Source organism: Phacochoerus africanus, chromosome 16 (assembly GCF_016906955.1).
Source record: "Phacochoerus africanus isolate WHEZ1 chromosome 16, ROS_Pafr_v1, whole genome shotgun sequence".
Lineage (NCBI taxonomy): Eukaryota > Metazoa > Chordata > Mammalia > Artiodactyla > Suidae > Phacochoerus > Phacochoerus africanus.
Genome location: NC_062559.1, coordinates 37,798,657 through 37,817,188, shown reverse-complemented (window position 1 = coordinate 37,817,188; position 18,532 = coordinate 37,798,657). Strand labels below are relative to the sequence as shown.

At 50.7% G+C, this 18,532-nt stretch overlaps 1 protein-coding gene across 1 annotated transcript in view; it reads left to right on the top strand.

The window, feature by feature from the left end:
* The window catches only part of EEPD1 (endonuclease/exonuclease/phosphatase family domain containing 1), a 124,076-nt gene that overhangs the window by 96,557 nt on the left and 8,987 nt on the right, over positions 1–18,532 (top strand). Inside the window, exon 4 of the mRNA XM_047763147.1 lies at positions 14,241–14,351. Coding sequence (XP_047619103.1) covers positions 14,241–14,351 — 111 coding nt within the window. The remainder of the gene's footprint in view (positions 1–14,240; positions 14,352–18,532) is intronic.

Sequence of the window (18,532 nt, the reverse complement as noted above, 5' to 3'; positions counted from 1 at the left end):
TGTGGCAGGGACATATTGTTTATGTTGTTTTTGGTTCTTAATTTATTTAGAAGCAGCGCTTAATCAGCATTGATTTATGAATAAAGAAAAACTGTGTGTGTGCATGCGCACGCACCTGCACGTGCCTGCTTTTTGCCTCTGGCCAAAAAATGTGACGGAAAAGGGAGATCAACTGAAAGTTAGTTTAGAGATCTGGCTTTCCATTCCTCCTGGTAGCACAGAAAATTGAGAACCAAGGAGTCTCAGGACATTGTCCAAAATGAAAAGGCTATTCCATAAACTGCCACCTCCAGTTCTTGCTGCCATCAAGTATCTGGGAGTGAAAAACCACAGATCTCTCCATCCCTACTGCCCACACCGAAAAGAACAATCCAATCTCTGTGGTTTGCCCTGAAATAAAAATAGGAAATAAGCAGGCTTTAAAGACTAGGATTTGGCGTAATGCAAATACAGATAAAATAAGTCATGAATCTGTAATGCTTTCACCCACAGCTTTGAAGTCTTGATGATTTGGCTGCAGAGGACGGCAGGCTGCATAAACACCCTTTAGAACAGCTGGAGGCTGGCGTTGTGTAAGAAAAATGGCAACCTGAGCAGTTTCCCCTAGGGTCCATAAGTACGAATTCTGCTTAATGGGACCGTTCCTAAATCACTTAGGGTTCTTCACAGGAACTTGTTTGGGAAGTGCTGGAGCCTTGCCGTCTAGAGCAAGTCTGAGAGTGCACTGGTCTTCAGTGTTTACAGACCGAAAAGATAAATCTCTGGGGTTTAAAAAAAAAAAATGTGTGGGTGTTCACGTGGGAGGGTCAGGATGGGGGCCGATGTAAACTGCCAGCTTTGTGCTGCTCCTCCATTCTTTTCTTTGGATTTAAGTACCCATATCATCATTTCCCACCCTTTGGTGTTGGCTTTCTCGCTCCCTGTCCTACCCTTTCTGTTGCTGGTCGATAAAAAAATTACTCATTCATCAGTTGTACTGTGGGGCGGTGTGTTGGGGTTTCGAGACAGTTTACTCTTACTCTTTGGGGCTGTTCACCTGAAATTGTCAAAGAGGGAAGAAGACTTTCAAAAATGAAGGAATCTGGTTGACTAAATCAGCCTGGTTTGTCTTAGGAAATGTTGGAGCAGAGGCCTTTTTGCTTACAAGTAAAATGTTGTAACATTCGGGGTCGACATTTCCTGTTGAATCTTAGGTTTAGCACATCAGTAGGAAGGACCAAATGAAACCCTGTGTCCGCTGCCTTCATCACAGCAGGTTTCTCCCACGATGTAAAAACATTAGAATTCACGGAATGGCATATTTGGTGCACGAGCCGTGGTGTGGCCATCCCAGGGTTTCTACTCTGATTTGGGCTGCTTCACGCTGCCTGCCACTCTCCCACGCTCTTCTGAAATAGCCACCAAATCCTCCAAAACTCTGCTAATTTCAGACCTGCTTCCACTTAATTCGTTTCAGTCATTACTCACAAGTTTAGTGTCTAATTTGGGACCAAGGATTTATTTTATTTACCTGAAAACTGTCTCTTTTTGGAGCTTCAGAGAGCCTGTATTCCCAGAATTACCAGGCTGTGCACATCTCTCCCGGGTGTGAAAGAACCATGCGGAGAGGCTAGAATAACCCTGTCTAGAGGCGGCCTTCCCTGGAGGCACAGCCCCCCTGCTCCCACCTGACTGGGGCCTCCTTGAAGGACTTTGGACTTCACAGCTGTAGCCTAAAATAGCACCTGACGTTTGTTGAATGAAAAGAGCGGTTCTTTTGCTTTTTTTTCTTAAACATCTCGTGCACTGCCCAAGTCCCTTTTTAAATGATTGACGTAAAATTCTGCACCATAAAATTAATCATTTTAAGAGTCTGTGTGCAAGTGAACAATTGAGGGGCATTGGTACCTTTCACAGCACCGGGCAGCCGTCACCTCTCTGGAGTTCCAAGACATTTGCATCATCTGGAAAAAAAAAAAACTGGTACCTATTAAGCGGTCATTCTGCATCCCTCCCTCCCCTAGCGACCATCGATCTGCTTTTCGTCTCTATGGATGTGCCTATGCTGGCCGTTTCATAGAAATAGAATCATGTCATATGGGGCCTTTTATGTCTGTTTCTTTTTTTCACTCCGTATAATGTTTTCGAGGGTCATCCATGATGTCGCAGGTGTTAGATCCCCACTTTTGAGGGGAAGTTCAGTGTCGTTCCAGCGGATGGATGGATCTAGCACATTTTGTTCGTCCATTCGTCAGTTGATGGACATTTGAGTTGTTTCCGTCTTTTAGTTCTTGGGAACAGTGCTGCTACGACCAGTCACATACTAGTATTGGTTTTGAGTTCTTTGGATTCCAAGTCGTACTCATTGCCTACTTAGGTCTCAAACTTGTCCGCTGGTCACCTTTAGTCCCACCGCCCTCCTCTCTCCCTGCACTGCTTGACTGGTCTGGCTCTTCTCCAGCTCGACTCTGCACTGCAGCCCTGTGGTCTCTTCAAAACGCAGCTCTGTGATTCATGGCCTTCCTTGATTTGAGGATTGCTCAGAGGATAAGGAACCAAGTCCTTTCAGGCCCACAGGGCCCTGCACGGCCAGCTCTCTAACCCCTTCATTAAGCGCACCTCACCACCCTGCCCCTCACCAGCTGTGCTACAGACACACTGACCTTTCTGCCCTGCCACCTCGCCATGCTCTGCCCCACCACAGGCCCTTTGCACATGCTACCCCATGTTGCCTGAAATGCCCCATGTTGCCTGATTAATGCCTTCTCATCCTCGAGTTCTAAGTTCAAGCTTCACCCCTTCAGGGAAGCCTTTCCTGACTGCATCAAACTCACCCCCGCCCCCTCTACCACCATCGTGGCTGCCCACAGGCTCCTAACCATGCCTTTTCAGCACAAGTTCCAGCTGCAGTTTTGCATTTGAATGGTCACATTCCTCACTGCGCCTGCGGGACAGAAGGCAATATGCAAAGCATGGGTTCTGGAGCCCAACCATCCAGGTTCCAGTGCTGGCTCTGTCCCTACTGGCTGGGTGATCTTGGGCAAGTTAATTCACCTTTCAGTGTGCCTCCCTTTTCCCACTCATCAAATGAGGATCGTAGTAACACCTAGACCTTAGGAGGCTGTTTCGAGAATGAAAGACATTCTTACATGTTAATAAGTACCTGGCACTAGAATGACCTCCATATCGTCACTGCTACTATAATTTTAAAAAATAAAGAAATAACTGTGCCTACACTGCCTCCCCCCATACCCCTCATCCCCAGACTGTAAGCTCAGGGAGGCAGGGACCCACAGACCCTTTCACTCACATTATAGCTCTAGAGCCTAGCCCAGGATATGTGCTTAGTGCTTGTTAAGTTTGGTTTTTCTCTCGTACTCTCTTTACATTTATTCATTTAATTACACAGCTGTTCCATTAGCAGGGATGTTATTATTATTACCTTCCTTTAAAAATGTTTTTATTATAGTTGATTTACAGTGTTCTGTCCTTTCGGCTGTACAGCCGGCTAACCCAGTTATATATGTACATACATTCTTTTTCTCATCTTACCTTCTATCCTGTTCTATCACAAGCGATTGGATGTACTGTTTTTATTGAATGATGGGTGAATCCACTCTCTCCCTTGCCAGAGAAGAACAGTAACACCATTGCGTCCCATCTTTCTGTCCCGATCTGATTTTTAGGGGCTCCACCTTCCAGCAGGCACAACCTCCTGCTCCTGCCCGCGTCCTCAGGTGGTGTGTTTGGGGAATTGTGCTGCCCGGTGTGGAAAGCGGAGGGCGGGGACCCTCTGTCCTTGGCCGTGCGCTGAGGGATCGCGCAGTCTGTAAGGTAACCACAGACCACACAGAAGACTCACTGTGTGCCAGCCCCGTGCCCCCTGCTTCAGCAACAGCAAAGTGGTGAGGCAGGGATAATTTCTGACCCCTTGTTAAAAAACAAAGCCTCCTGATTTTATTTTCAGATGAGGAAGCTGAGGCACAAGCAGGCGAGCCATTTGCCCAAAGTCAAAACTCTTGGTTGGTGGCAGAGCCAAAGTTTGACTCCTGGCAGCCTTTCCCCAGAGTCCCTGTTCTTAACGTCGCCTTGAACTGATGACCGGGACCCCGCTTAAGTGCTCGGAGTGTGGGACGGAGTTGTCGGTAGAGGGAGTGATGGTGGCCGGCCTGAGTCTGGACAGCACTGTGTAAGGGACCAGACAGGACAGGGGACAGTCCCTCAAGTTCTGGCTTGTGATCCCCTTGCCCTTTGTGCCCACCTGAGGGTCCTAACCCACATGGGTGGACAACAGGACAAATCCTCTAGAGAGACATTAAAAACAAAGCTAGAGGGAAAAAATAAAGGTGAGAATTGTTTTATCTGGAGATGAAAGAAACTAAACTCTTGACAGAGACGTCTGCCTCTTCTGTCAGTCAGGTGTATAGGGACAAAGGCCTCACTTCCTTTCTGATTGCACGTTTCAGGGGCTTAATAGCTTTGCTCATTCATGCTCTAGGCCCCTGCGTTGCCCTCTGTTTATCTCAGGTATGTAGGTTTCCCGAAACAAAACAAAACAAAAAACCAAACCTCCTGATTTTACTTTCGGAAACAAAGACATCATGATTTTAAACTCTAACTTACCCAGAACCTTTTCTAAACGTGTGGATGAAACCGTTTTGAGCACCTAGGGAAGAATGGTGAGGTTTTATTGCTGCCACATCGGGTGATTTTAGGAGGTTTTTAGTGAAATGAAATCAACCCCCAGATGGCAGAAGTTTCTCCCAACCCACAAAACGTCAACCACAAGGGGCTTGGCTTGCCATGTCCATTTGATGGTGTGTTAGACGTGCATGAAGTGAGTTTGGAAGAGTAACTTTCATAATAACGTGGCACAATTATAAATATAAGAAAAGCAGCCCACAAAAGTGTATGTCGATATGAGTAAAATATACCTATATTAATAAAATACATAGGAAACAACCTAAAAGGGAATCCACCAAACATGTTGGCAGTGGCTGTCTTTGCACAAGGGTATTCTACTTAAATTTTTCTTTTTCGGAGTTCCCATCATGGCTCAGTGGTTAACGAATCCAACGGGGAACCATGAGGTTGCGGGTTCGATCCCTGCCCTTGCTCAGTGGGTTAAGGATCCACCGTTGCTGTGGCTGTGGTGAGGGCCGGTGGCTACAGCTCCGATTCGACCCCTAGCCTGGGAACCTCCATGTGCTGAAGGTGCGGCCCCAGAAAAGACAAAAAAAAAATTTTTTTTTCTTTTTCTACTTTACAGATTATTCTATAATGAGCTTGTGTTTACCTATCAGGACAAAAGACTCAATTTAAAGAGAAGGGAAGGGACCCACAAAATTAAACTAGCAAGGTCCTTGCTCTGATCCAGGATTAAGAGTCTTCGCATCCAAAGACCTTTGGAGAAGAAAAGAAGCCTTTTCTTCAGGCAGATGTCCCTGAAGGGATGATGAGGATGGGGACGAGGATGGCGGCAGCGTGGGAGTGTAGAATCCCCATGGGAGGGTCTGGGGCCCCCTGCCTCTCCCTCCTCATCCTAACCGGACTTCCATCTCCAGGAAATCTTCAACTCTTACTCTCCGTTATGTAATTAATTGCCCTTGCAAAAAAAAAAAAAAAAATCTAATTGCCCTTACATGGTTCCCCCCACCCCTGCATATTTTTAACCATCTCGTTCAGGAAACATGCTGAGTAACTTCTGGGAGCACAGAAGAGAGAGGCTCCCAGACCAGCACCCGCCCTGTTGACAGGAGTGCGTGTGGGCGTCACTTTTCTTGAGTCTGAAAAAGCAGCTAATGATTAGCTGGTGCTGGAGGCTGGGGAGATGTCTCCTTGTTTGCTTTGTATCTTCTTCAGCACGATCAGATGGTTTGAGTTTCCGCTGTGGTGCCGCAAGTAAAGGATTTGGCATCGACTCAGTTTCGATCCCCGGTCCAGCCCAGTGGGTTAAGGATCATAGCATTGCTGCAATTTCCATATGCTGCTGGTGTGGCAAAAAAAAAAAAAAAAAAGTTTAAACAAGGATGAACAGTCCTCCAGAATCCCCTGCAGGTCCCCTTGGAAGAGTGTGTCCTGGTGCTGACCCAGAAGGGGCTTTGGGCAGAGTGATGAAGGGGCTATGAGCCCATTGCTTCTCTAGACAGATAGAGGACAGTCCTGAGCTTGTGAAGGGGCTGCTCTATGAAACTGTGAATGCTTGGCCGTGTGTCCTGCGGTCTCTGGCCCCCAACCAGGAGGAAGGCTGTAGTCTGTAGTCTCCTGGACCCATGAACCCTGGCACATCAGTGAGGAAGCTGGCATTAGCAGTGTGGTGATGATGTGGCTTTTAGCACCGAAGAACCGAAAATTTGGAACAGGGTGTGTGGTTCAGTAGACACGCATGCGCGTGGTCACCTGGGGCCCTTGATTCAATTTGTATTTTCTGAGCCTTCTCTCCTGAGTGCATCTGAGCATTAGCGTTGCTACCTGGGTTTCAGTTGGCCGTGCCCACTTGCCGGCAGTGGGTGACCTTGCCACGTTCCCTTTCTGAGCCCAGCTTTCCTCATGCGTCCAATGAGCAGATTAGTAACTGCCTCATAGGTTGTCATTAGGATCCAATGTGATAACATGTGAAAAGTCCCAAAGAGTGGACACTTAATGTGGGTTCCTGTCCCTCCCCTTCCTCCCGCGCCCAGCTCTCTGTTTTCAACAGGATGGAGACGCTAACCTGGTTGTAGATTATTGACCACCTCTGTTTTCTTACGATTGTTCGATTTACCCAAACCTAACCTATTAGTCCTAGGAAGCGCTTCTGGTAGGCAGTGTAGCAGGGGTCTTCAGGGCTGAGAGCACGGTAAGGAAAGCTGATGCTGTTTTATGGAAGAGTGGAATCTATTCTCCCCATCTCGGGAGAAAGCCTCTAGCACGTTAACCTGATGCCCTGTCAGTGGGCTTCTTCGTGGCATTCCCACGGCAGTTGTCACAGAGAAAGAGGGAGGAAGGGGTTTCAGTGTTTCTGAGAATCCTCTTTCCTCTCCCGGTGTGACACTCCCCACCCCCCGCCTTTCCCCCTTTTCTCAGCCCTCTCCTCCCGGTGCTCTAGAATCACGCACTTGTAGAACTTGGAAGGGCCCTTGGGTGGGGTCAGTGTCCCCCATCCCTTCAATTTTCGGAGGAGGAGATGGACACCCATAGAGACCGAAAGCCTAGGGGTGCCGGGGGTGCCGGGGGTCCCGAGCTCCTCCACGCTCCTCTTCCAGCCCTGAATGTGGCCCCCAAAGACACGTCCCCAGGTCCAAGGAAACAGGCCCAGTTCTTTCCTTTGATGTTAGAAACCAGTAGTTGCTCAGTGAGCCCCCAAGGGGCAGAGGAATGACCTCCCCTCCCCCTCCAGGGACGTCTGGGCCTCTGGGAAAGCCTCTTAGACGCAGTGCAGCAGCAGTGGGGTTGTGCGAGGGCCTCAGAGCGGCCCTGGAGCCCCAAATACGCAGCTGCCTGTCCCGCCTGGCAACTTTCTGCTGTCTGGGATGCCTACATGTGTTTACATTTGAGCAGAGGTGACTGCACTTTATGCTGGCTCTGTGGGAACAACGTCTTTCTCTTCCATGCAGATTGGGGAAGGGGGGGAGGGAATCTCTTTGCTTTTGCTCCGGGTCCGTGTTACAGGCTGTGTGTGTGCCCTGCTCTGGGGAGAGGCATGCCAGGGCCTCGGAGATGGCTGAGAACCGTTAAGGCATGTAGCTCTTAGTAGGACAGAGCAAAAGTATCTAGTGTATTACTGCCTCATAGACAATAGGGCTTCCAAAATATCAATGTCTTAAAGTCTAAATATGCCCAAATAACTTTGTAATAGGCTTATGTTACAGTCAGAAGGCCAAACATGGTTAATACTACCCCAGACATAATTCAGTCTTCATGCTACCTAGTTTTCTTTTTCAGCTGCACCCACAGCCATGTGGAAGTTCCCGGGCCAGGGATCGAACTCACGCCCTAGCAGCCGCCCAAGCCACTGCGGTGATAATGCTGAATCCTTAACCTGCTCTGCCACGGGAGAACTCCTGCCCTGCTCAGTTTTCTTGGAGCGTATATTGACGGTTTTAATGCCCCAAACCATTTCACGTGATCGCGGCCAGATACCCATCGAGGTGCTGGCTTCTAAAGTTGGCCACGACATAGATGCACTTGGCCATCCTGGCAAAGATAAGCCCTCGCTTACTATTACTGTTTCGAAAATGTCGTCCGTGTCATCTGCTCTGTTTCCTGCAGTATTCGAATAGAAGCCGAGTCCCTTGACCTTGTCTGACTTCAGAGAGGGCTTCTTTCTTCTGTGATGGCTCTTTCTCTTCAGGAGAGCTCCCCTCTCTTCAGGAGAGCTCCCCTGTGCCTCTCCATCCACCACCATGTGCCACACTGCCAAGAGCTGCCACCGAGGGCACCACAGGAAGTGTAGCTTAACGTGTAGGAAGCTCACCGCCCAGAGAAGTCACCTCTAGGATCAGGAAGGGAAGCGACTCAGCCAACTTAGTAAAGCAACGTCATCTGGAAATTTGCCCCAGAGGATTCCAAGTGAAAGCATACCCTGCCCCCATCCAGGAAGCAGGATCACGGGGCCCATGTGGAGTTTGCTTGGGAAAGGCCTGCCCGGCACATGCGGCTCCGTCTCCCGCTGCCTGTGCGGTCAGCACCAGCAGTGTGCCTTTATGACGCGCTCCCGGGGCCGCAGGTGTCCTTTCAACTTAACTGGGCAGGGAAGACGAAGGGACAGCTGAACGTGGTGGTGGCCAGACAGGCCACCAAGTCAGGTTGGAACACCTTTCCTGTTGGTATTTCCCTGGGAGGACCAGATAAATTAAGGATTCAGGAGGGGGCAGGGGTGGAAGGGAAGAAACCAAGTCCAAAGTCTGCAAACAAAAACCAGCTGGTGTCCAAGCTTTGGGACGTTTTGTCATTGCGGAGAGGAGCAGAGGCAGCTGATCCAGGGCAGACCGGGGTGCAGCACGTCCGAAGCCTAGCTGGAGGGGTCTTATCTTCCAGGACTTGACACACCTGAATGCCAGTACCTCGGGCGTCTTGTAGATGGGCATTTAAATGTCTGACTGGAGGCCCCCTGTTGCCAAGGCCAAGGGAGTAGCTTTGGCCTTGATGGTCAACTCTGGGAGAGAGAAGCCATTACACAGGATCCCCAGGAGACCTGCCTTTGAGTCCTTCCTTCAGCAAGTGTCTCTTGCCCACCTGTGTGCCATTCGGTGGTCAGGCCCCCTTCATGTCTCATTTCACAGGGTGGTCTGCAAGGGGCCTCGGTCAGATGCTCCGAAGAGGCGAGTGGGAGAACTGAGTTGGTGTTGATTTGTTTTGAACGATAAAGCTGTCTTTCCCGACCCCAGGTATGAAAAATGAGATGGCCAAGTGTAAAGCAGCCATTGTCTAGCCTCATCAGACCTTCTCAAACCTTCCTTTAAAATGGCTCGAGAAGCCTGTCAGACGTGCACACCTTGGCCCTAACCTCAGCGATTCCAATTCAGTCAGGGTGGGGTTGGCAAGTCTTCGGTTTTCAAAACAAGAACCAGGGAGTTCCCATTGTAGCTCAGCGGGTTAAGAACCCGACTAGTATCCACGAGGACTTGGGTTCGATCCCCCGCCTCACTCAATGGATTAAGGATCTGGTGTTGCCACAGCTTCAGTATAGGTCACAGATGCAGCTCAGATCCCACATTGCTGTGGCTGTGGCTGGGGCTGGCGGCCACAGCTCTGATTCAACCCCTAGCCTGGGAACTTCCTTGTGCCACAAGGTGCGGCCCTAAAAAAAAAAAAAAAAGGACCAGCATAGTTCTGACAGAGGGAGGTGACAGGTTTGCCCCTGGGACTTTAGAAACAGGTGGCAGGTAGGGGCCCTCGTCTTCAGGTTGTGCAGGTGGAGACTTTTTTCCCATCACACCCACCTAACCCTTCCACCTCCACCCTTTGAGCCCTGGTGAGCCACTTTTACTTACTTATGAGTAATATTTCTTCCCCCTGGTATGTGAGCTTGGCAGAAACTTTGAGAACCAGCTCTTCTTAAAACCAACAACAACGTAAGGCAAAGTTCAGACTGAGGGCTCTCAGAGGATGCTCTTGTTTTCCTTTGAAATTTGGGGGAGAAAAGATGCAAGGATTGCTAAAGGCCAGCTGGCCCCACCCCTTGTGGCTGCCCTGCACACCCATTCCACCTGTCCCGGCCCTCAGGAGACAGACCTCAGTTCATACCTTCTCTCTAACCCTGACCAGCTGGGTAACCTTGAATGTAACCTTGTGTAACCTTGAATGAGCAGAAGCTTTCTGGGCTGCACATCACGCACAAATAGCTGGTAGGACGTGGGCTGCAGGAGGAAAATAGACATGGCGTTTACAGAACAGGAATGCTCAGGGCAAAGCTTGCGGAGCCTAGGGATCACCCTGGGATCCTGGGGCAGTGCAGACTCCAGTGTGTTAGAAGTGAGGCGGGCCTGAGGGCTTGCCTTTCTAATAAGGCTGCTGGTCCACAGACTGCATTCTGAGCAGCAAGGATTTAAACATGCTCCCCTCTGGTTCCCGCTACCATGCAATGGGATCGGAAGTATCTCTGGAGCGCCAGGATGCAGATTCGATCCCTAGCCCAGCACAGTGGGTTAAAGATCTGGCGTTGCCAAAGCTGTGGCGTGGGTCACAATTGCAGCTCAGCTCTAGTCCCTGGCCCTGGAACTCCATGTGCCACAGGGCAGCCAAAAAAAAAAAAAAAAGAAAGAAAAATAAAGGTGCTCCCCTCCTTAGATTTGCTGCAAACTGTTAACTAAGTGCAAAAACAGGCAACTAAATTAACAAGGTGGCAATTTTTTTTTTCAGTCCTAGAAATAGAGGAAAATATCAGCCCCCTTATCAACTGTTGATCATGAACATTTGGGCATAGGAGGCTTTCGACCATAAACACCCTCCCTGGTCCCTTATACCATCAATCACTCCCAGTAACATAAGAGATCCTGGGGGAAGGGGCAGAGGGACGGATAATCCACTCTGTGGGCTGAGAGAGGCCACAAGAGCAAGGCTTCAGATGCACAAAATACAGGTGCCCCTTAGAGGTCAGCAATGAGGGTTCCTTGTCTCCCCGAGTTTACCTTTGAGGGAACGGCTCTTAACTATAAAACAAAACGGAGATGGACTTTCCTTCATTCACACCAGCTTTGCAGCTGAGTCCGAGTCACCAGGAGCGGCTGGTAAAAGGCACATCACCAGGCTCCACCCGGACACTAGCTCCGTAGCATGTGAAGTTCCCAGGTGATACAGATGCTCACCTTGAACTAATGCTACTTTAGTGTCCCCAGAGCCCATCCTGGAGAGTGGCGTGCATGGAAAACAGCGTCAGCCTGTGCCACCTCTTCCCAGTTCCGGCCTTGCCTGTCCAAGCGGCGTGGCAGGAGTGGGATGTTGAGGCTGGACTGGGGTTTGGGGCACACCTATCTTCAGGTGTCTGGAGGTCCCGTGAGGGTCGGGAGAGATGAGATTACCGCTGTCTTCACATCCCTCTTCCCAGCAGAGTGGGGGTGAGGGGCTCTCTGATCTGACTGGTTGGCTGATCACCCCAGGGCTTTTAAAGATGCGTTTTCAGGCTTTTTCCCGGGGTGCCTCCTAGGAGATTCAGCCCAGCAACCCGGTTCAGGACCCCCTGCATGGAGAGGAGTGAGACACCAGATGGGCAGTGAAGAGCCGCTCTCCTTTTTAATGACTGTTGGATTCAGGTCTAATGATCACTCAGCAAGCAAATGATGCCTCAGCAGGAAATTGGGCCCTTTGTGAAGTCCATTTCCTCGCTGGATCCCTGAAGTTAGAGTCAATAAATTCCGCCTGCATTTTCCAGAGTGCTTTATTTCCCACCCGAGGATGGCTACCGGCCAGGACCATCTGGCCGTGGGGACTTGTCTGGGTGGAGCTCCCCCTTTGGGAATAACGCTGTCCCTGGGCAGCATTGAAAGATGAATGGATGGAAGTCACTGATCACCCAACTCCAGAGGGAACACTTCCCAGGCAAACTCAAAGTCAGGTTAAAATTGAGGTAATTATTTAAATAATTAGCTTTAGGAAGAAATTCCTCCTTTTGTTGATCATACGCGGATTCGAGGGCAGTGGTCTTCTCTGGAGTTTCCTGGTTCACCAACAAATGCATCGCTGGGTGCCGTGCTCTGTGCCAGGTGGGCTTTTTGAAGGCGACTCTGGGACAGTCTCTGCCCTTTTGGCGTCCACTGCTGGAGAGAGGCAGACACGTCAACATCTGACTGTAAAAGCAGCCTGACTCCTAGGGCCGTCCGTGTCTAGAGTGGCCCTCTCAGCACGCGTCCTCCCTGCCTGGTCTCATTTTCTTCATAGCACTTGTCACTACAGAAGTGACCGGTCTTGTCTTCCCTGTTGCAGTGTAAGCAACGGGCGAGCAAGAGACCGGACCGTGAGACCCTGGGCCCCCATTGGAGGCGAGCTGCCCAGGGAGGGCATGAGTGCAGCTCTCTGCAGTGAGGTGTTCCGACAGGGCTGCCAGCTGATGGCCATCTGCCCACAGTACTGCCCAGATCTGGGGCAGCTGCAGAGGTTCTCGGACGTTAGCAGGCACAGAGTCCCTTGAAAGGCTTATCAAAACACAGGTTGCTGGGGCTCACCCTAGAGTTTCTGATCCAGTGAAGGATGCGGCCAGCGACTTTCTAACAAGTTCCCAGGTGATGTTGATGCTCCCGGGCTCTGAGGACACAGGGGATGGTGCACCAGCACAGCCATCACAATGTAGCCAGCAGACAGAAGGGGGGTGATCAAATGACAGAGAGGCAGGGTGACTTCTTACAGCTACGCCAGTGCCCCAGGTGAGAGAAGATAGGGCCCTGAATCAGGCCAGGTGGGACTGGAGAACAGCAAGAGGGCCCTCCAGACACGTGAGGATGGGTGGGGCTGGGTGAGAGATAGGACGTGGGTGGAGAGGGAAGAGTCAGAGCAGCTGGCAGGATGCCAGTGCCAGGAACCAAGATGGGCCTGAAGTTGGGAGGGGAACAGCGTGTTCCTTTGGGACCTGCTGGGTTTGTGCTTCTGTGGAAACCTTAAGAGGGGAACTTGAAAAAGGAAGTTGAAATACAATCCGAAATTCAAGGGAGAAATCTGAGCTGCAGGGACAGATCGGGGGCCTTTGGGGTAGAGATGTAAGCTAAAGCTGTGGGGCTGAGTAAGAGATAGCGTGGACGCCCCAGAAAGAAGCCAGGAGACTGACTGGCTTGTCGGGCCGGGCAGAGAGAGATGAGGGGGGTGTCCCGAGGTGCAAAGGGACAGGTGAGCGTCACCAGGAAGGGGCAGTGCCAGATTCCAGAGCGTCTCAGCAACTGAGCAAATCCTGGGGACGCCCCCAGAAAGAACCAACCCCAGGAAGTGGGATGGTTTTTAAGGGTGTTTTAGAGAAACTGGTCCACATACTCTGAAGTCTGTAGTTTTTCAACTCCTCATTTTACTTGGTGCAGTTTTATTTTGCCTTGATGCGAAAGTCACCTTACAGTTCCGTGATGGTGGAACACACAGAAGCAGAGGAGAAGCCCCCCTATAAACACACACAAGGCATGGTCACCATCCACGACGGGGGGGCTTTCTTCTCAGAGGAAAATCAAGGTGAACAACGGAGTGGTTCATGGTGAAGCTGGGGTCAGTTGGTTTTTTTTTTTTTTTTAATTGCATTGTGATTGACTTTAACTATTGTATTAGTATCCTATGTACAACATAATGATTCTCTGTGTTTGTATGTTATGAAATGTTCACCAGGTCAATTCGAGTTACCATCTGTCACCGTACAAAGTTATTTCACTATTACTGACTGTCTCTTGGGGTCAGTTTTTGCACATCTCATGGAAGCGGTGGGAAGAACAGACATGGTGTTCTTCGTCTTTTATCCTCTGCACTTGATACTGAGCTAGTCCCTCCTGGCACCTTCCGTGCTGGTTTTACAGGGATTGAAAGGACTCTGACAGCTTGGTTTGAACTCTTTGTGGTACCAGCATGTGTGCAACGAAGAGGAGTGATGGCTGTGCGTTGAGTCCCCCGATAGTAATTGTGCCTCTCACAGGTGGACCGTTTGCTTTGTGATTCGTGGTGCCCGTGTGACCATCCGCGTCTGCACAAACCCGGGGTTTTGAGAACACGGAGGTAAAGTCTAAATGAGGCTGAGGAGTCCGGATCCCGCGTTTTCCGGCTCCTCAGGCTGCCTGCCCTGGGGACACACGCCGACAACCTGTGCTCTGTCTCTGCAGTTCTGTACGGAGCTGAACCAGCCAATCCTGCCCAACATCCGCAAGTGGAAGGGGCCCCGAGGATGCTGGAAGGTCGTGGTTTCCGAGACGCCCTCGACTCAGCTCCCAAAGGTAACCCTCAGCCAGGGGATGTGGATTTTCCTTTCCCCCAGTCGCAGACGCTTAATGTATTCCTTTGCCAGCATCCTTGACATAATGCTGTATTGCTGCCCATTTTTTCGCTCTGTGCCTTTCATGTCAAAATGCCCTGGTTCTCATTTCCTGTTTAGATCGGACACGGGCTGCCGCCCAGGTGGAAAGGGGAGTTTGGGTGTCGGGGGGGAAGGAGAAATCCTGTCTGGAGCCAAGGCAGCACATGGGGCATTTCTGTCCTCTGGCCGCATCCTCCCTCTCCACGGTTCCCGCCTCGGCCGTTTGCAGAGAGCCCGTTGTTCGTTGACTGAACACTTCAGGTTCACTGAAGTCATACGTGGAGTATTCACTTTCTGCAGTAGAAACTGTGCATGTGAAAGCTGTGGACATTTTCAGCATATTTTAAGTTTGCATTTTCTTCCGTTGGTGTTGCCCGTATGGATTGGGTGCACCTCTGTATGTACATTCTCACTCCTCCATATGATGGTCAAGACTCACCTGGAATGTTCACTCTCAGTGGAGTTTTAGATTTAAAAAAAAAAAAAAAAAGACTCCAGATAATTACTTTAGGAGTAGAAAAATATATCATGACATAATATTCCTGTAAATGCAGATGCCGTATTTGCATCTCTAGCGTGTTTACAAGCACACAGGAAGGGTGCTTCTCTGAGTGATAGTGAGATTTGGGGCTTTGAAGTTAGAAACGTTAATGGGGAGTTCCCGTCGTGGCACAGTGGTTAACGAATCCGACTAGGAACCATGAGGTTGCGGGTTCAGTCCCTGCCCTTGCTCAGTGGGTTAACGATCCGGCGTTGCCGTGAGCTGTGGTGTAGGTTGCAGACACAGCTCGGATCCCGCGTTGCTGTGGCTCTGGAGTAGGCCGGTGGCTGCAGCTCCGATTCGACCCCTAGCCTGGGAACCTCCATATGCCGCGGGAGCGGCCCAAGAAATAGCAAAAAGACAAAAAAAAAGACAAAAAAAAAGAAACGTTAATGGAGTGAATGTATGTAGTCATTTTTTGATAGGAAGCCGCTCTATGTAGCTCCTACTTTCAAGTGTGATGTAAATTTTATTTCTCTGGGTTTGGGGATGTAAATAGTTACTGCATGTGGCAGCCACTGGACACTGAAACATAGGAAATACAGCCAAATTCGGGCATATGAGGTCTTTACCATGCTAGCCTCTGGCTGTCCATTCTCAGTCCACCTAGGAATAATAATAATACCACCTTGCTTTTTTGAAATAGTATTTGACACGTACATATAGGTTTACAGGGCTCTTACTGTCCATTTAACACATTTTATTCATCCACTCACATCATTGGGAAGATTACGATGTGCCAGGCACCGTGTTATATGGTGAGAAAAATAGACCTAGAGACCCAGCCCTGCCTATTTTCACGCTTTGCAAGCCCAGGGGCATCCCAGCCTGAGCCGGCCAGAGCCCGGTGGAGGGACAAGCTAGGTAACCCTACTCCAGGTTGGGTGTCAAGGCCACTGGAGAACAGCATGTGACTGCACAGAGGCCAGAGTCCAAGCCACTCAGATCTCTCAGCCTCCACTCCTTCATCTGTAAAATGGGAACAGCAGTCCCTCTCTTAACTCACAGGGGGGCTGCGATTTAAAAAGATACTGTGCATTGAATGCCTGATTAATACGCGCAGGCCACCACCCAGCAGGGTACACGGGAGGCGGCAGGCTGGCCTGGCGGTGCCTGTCCCAGGCTGCAGCTGGCCCAGACTAGCCAGTTGTTACTGGGGCCGGTTGTGGACCCAGGGGACAAAATCTCGTGGTTTCTCCAAAGATGCAGATATCTGGATTTTAGTGTGAAATTTCCGGAATTTTAAATAGACGCAGATAACTTAAAAACTATTTTAGGGAGTTCCTAGCCTAGTGCAGTGGGTTAAGAATCCAACTGCAGTGGATTGAGTCACTGCAGAGGCTCAGGTTTGATCCCTGGCCTAGCATAGTGGGTTAAAGGATCCAGCCTTAGCTGCAGCTGGGTTCAGATTTAAACCCTGCTCTGGGAACTTCTACATGCCATGCATGTGACCGTAAGAAAAAAATTATTTTAAACACTGTCTGGGTCTAATAGACTGTAATTGCAAGTCTCGGGTGGTCAGTCTGTACCGGAGACGAACAGGAGAGAGTAATGGTGGTGGCTGCCCTTCCTCCAGGGCCTGAAATGACCTGCAGGTGCCTTCTGCTCCGTCTCCAGTTTCTCCCCACAGCCAGAGGAGCAGCCCACAGATGAGAATGTAGGGATCTAGTCCGATGAATGGATTTGCCCAGAAGTCACCCCGCTGCTGCAGGGGGGCGCCGGGGTGAGCCTAGTTAGCTCTCTCTGGTCCCGAAGCCCCCTTTCCTCCCCACATCGAGGGCAGCTGTTCTGGTCGAGGGTCCCCCTGAGCTGGGGGCTGGGTGGGGGTGGGGGTGGGAAAGGCTCTCTGGAGGGTATAAGGACCCAGACGTGGAAGAAGCAGCATGTGTACAGCCGTATGCGGCTGGGAAGGCCCGGTCCAGGAGGGGCCCACCCGAGGACCCCCAGACAGTGGGCGGTAGCAGGTGTTTAAGCAGAAGGTGGCCTGAGTGGTACTTTAGGGAGATTACCCTGGTGTCCCTGCTCAGGAAACAGTAAATGGGGGTTTATCCCCCCCCGCAAGCTGACAGGGCACATCACATCTCCCTCGCTTTACACCCGAGGAAACACGTCTAGGAAGAAGAGTGGCCCCCCCCTCCAAGGTCGCATGGCTAAGAGACTTGGGGGACCCAGGTCTTCTCATTCTTCTTTTTTTTTTTTTTTTGCTTTTTAGGGCCATACTAGCGGCGTATGGAAGTTCCCAGGATAGGGGTCGAATCGGAGCTGCAGCTGCCGGCCACAGCCACAGCTACAGCCACAGCCACCGCAACATGGGATTGGAGCTGCATCTGTGACCTGCACCACAGCTCACAGCAACACCAGATCTGAGCGGGTCCAGGGATGGAACCCACATCCTCATGGATACTAGTCAGGTTCACTTTCGCTGAGCCAAAAGGGGAGCTCCATTTTTTTTTCTTGCTTTTTGCTTTTTAGGGCCACAGGTACAGCATATGGGAGTTCCCAGGCAGGGGTCATATCGGAGCGACAGCTGCCAGCCTACGCCACAGCCACAGCAGCCTTTTCATTCTTAAGCTAGTGCTCGCTCCAGTGGGTGGGCAAGTCGATCACTGTAAAACAGAACCACGTAGAACACACAGAACACCGTTCCCCCCTTCCCTCCTCTCCAGCACACGTCTGTTCCATCGCTGAGCCCAGCAGAGTGTGTAGCTGGGACCCAAGCTGAAGCTGGGGACTCAGCAGAGGCCATTCAGGATGTGCAGTCATTTCTCCTTTTGAAACAAGCATCCCTGGCCCCTCAGATGACGCTGCTGATCCCAGTGGGGCAGCCGAGCCCCCAGCAGCTGGGATGGGGCCAGGGGACAGTCTTGCCTCCTTCTATCAGGCACCCGGTGCAGCAGTGTGAAGCAGGCACATTCAGAGTGGTCCCTCCAACAGCCAGAGGTGGCAGCAGGGGGTTATTTAGCACCAGGCCCTTGATCCTGCCGCACGCTTTGGTCCTCACAGCGCCTGCACTGGGGCTCCAGACCCCTCTCTGGTCCCCCATCCACTTGAGGAGGGCCCTTGACCAGTTCCAACCCATTGGGATTGTTAGCCTTGACCTCTGTTCACCCAGCGAATATTTATTGAGCTCCTCCTAGGTGCCAGGCCCTGGTTATTGTAAGCGGCAGCTCATTACTGTGCAGAACCAGCCCTTGGAGCCTTATGTTTGATCCTCAGCATTGCTATTTACCAGCTGTGGGATTTCAGGGAAGTTACTTAACCTCTCTAAGCCAGCTGAGTCTTCATCTGACAGATGGAAATGTACGTGGCTACCTCAGGGACGTGATGGTGAAAAAAGATAACTCCGCGCCTTGTCCGGGCTCCGCCACGTCCCTCCCAAAAGAGGAGCCCAGCCGTATGTGTGTAAAGCCACATGTAAAGCTTTCTGAAATCACTGGTCTGGGAAATTCGGTGGGGGGACAAGGATGAACACGCTGTGGCTTTTAGATGTGCTTTTGTCTGGGAAGCAGCCCCTGGGCATGTCACCCCAGGACCCGTTGTAGAACCTGTGGCTTCGCATC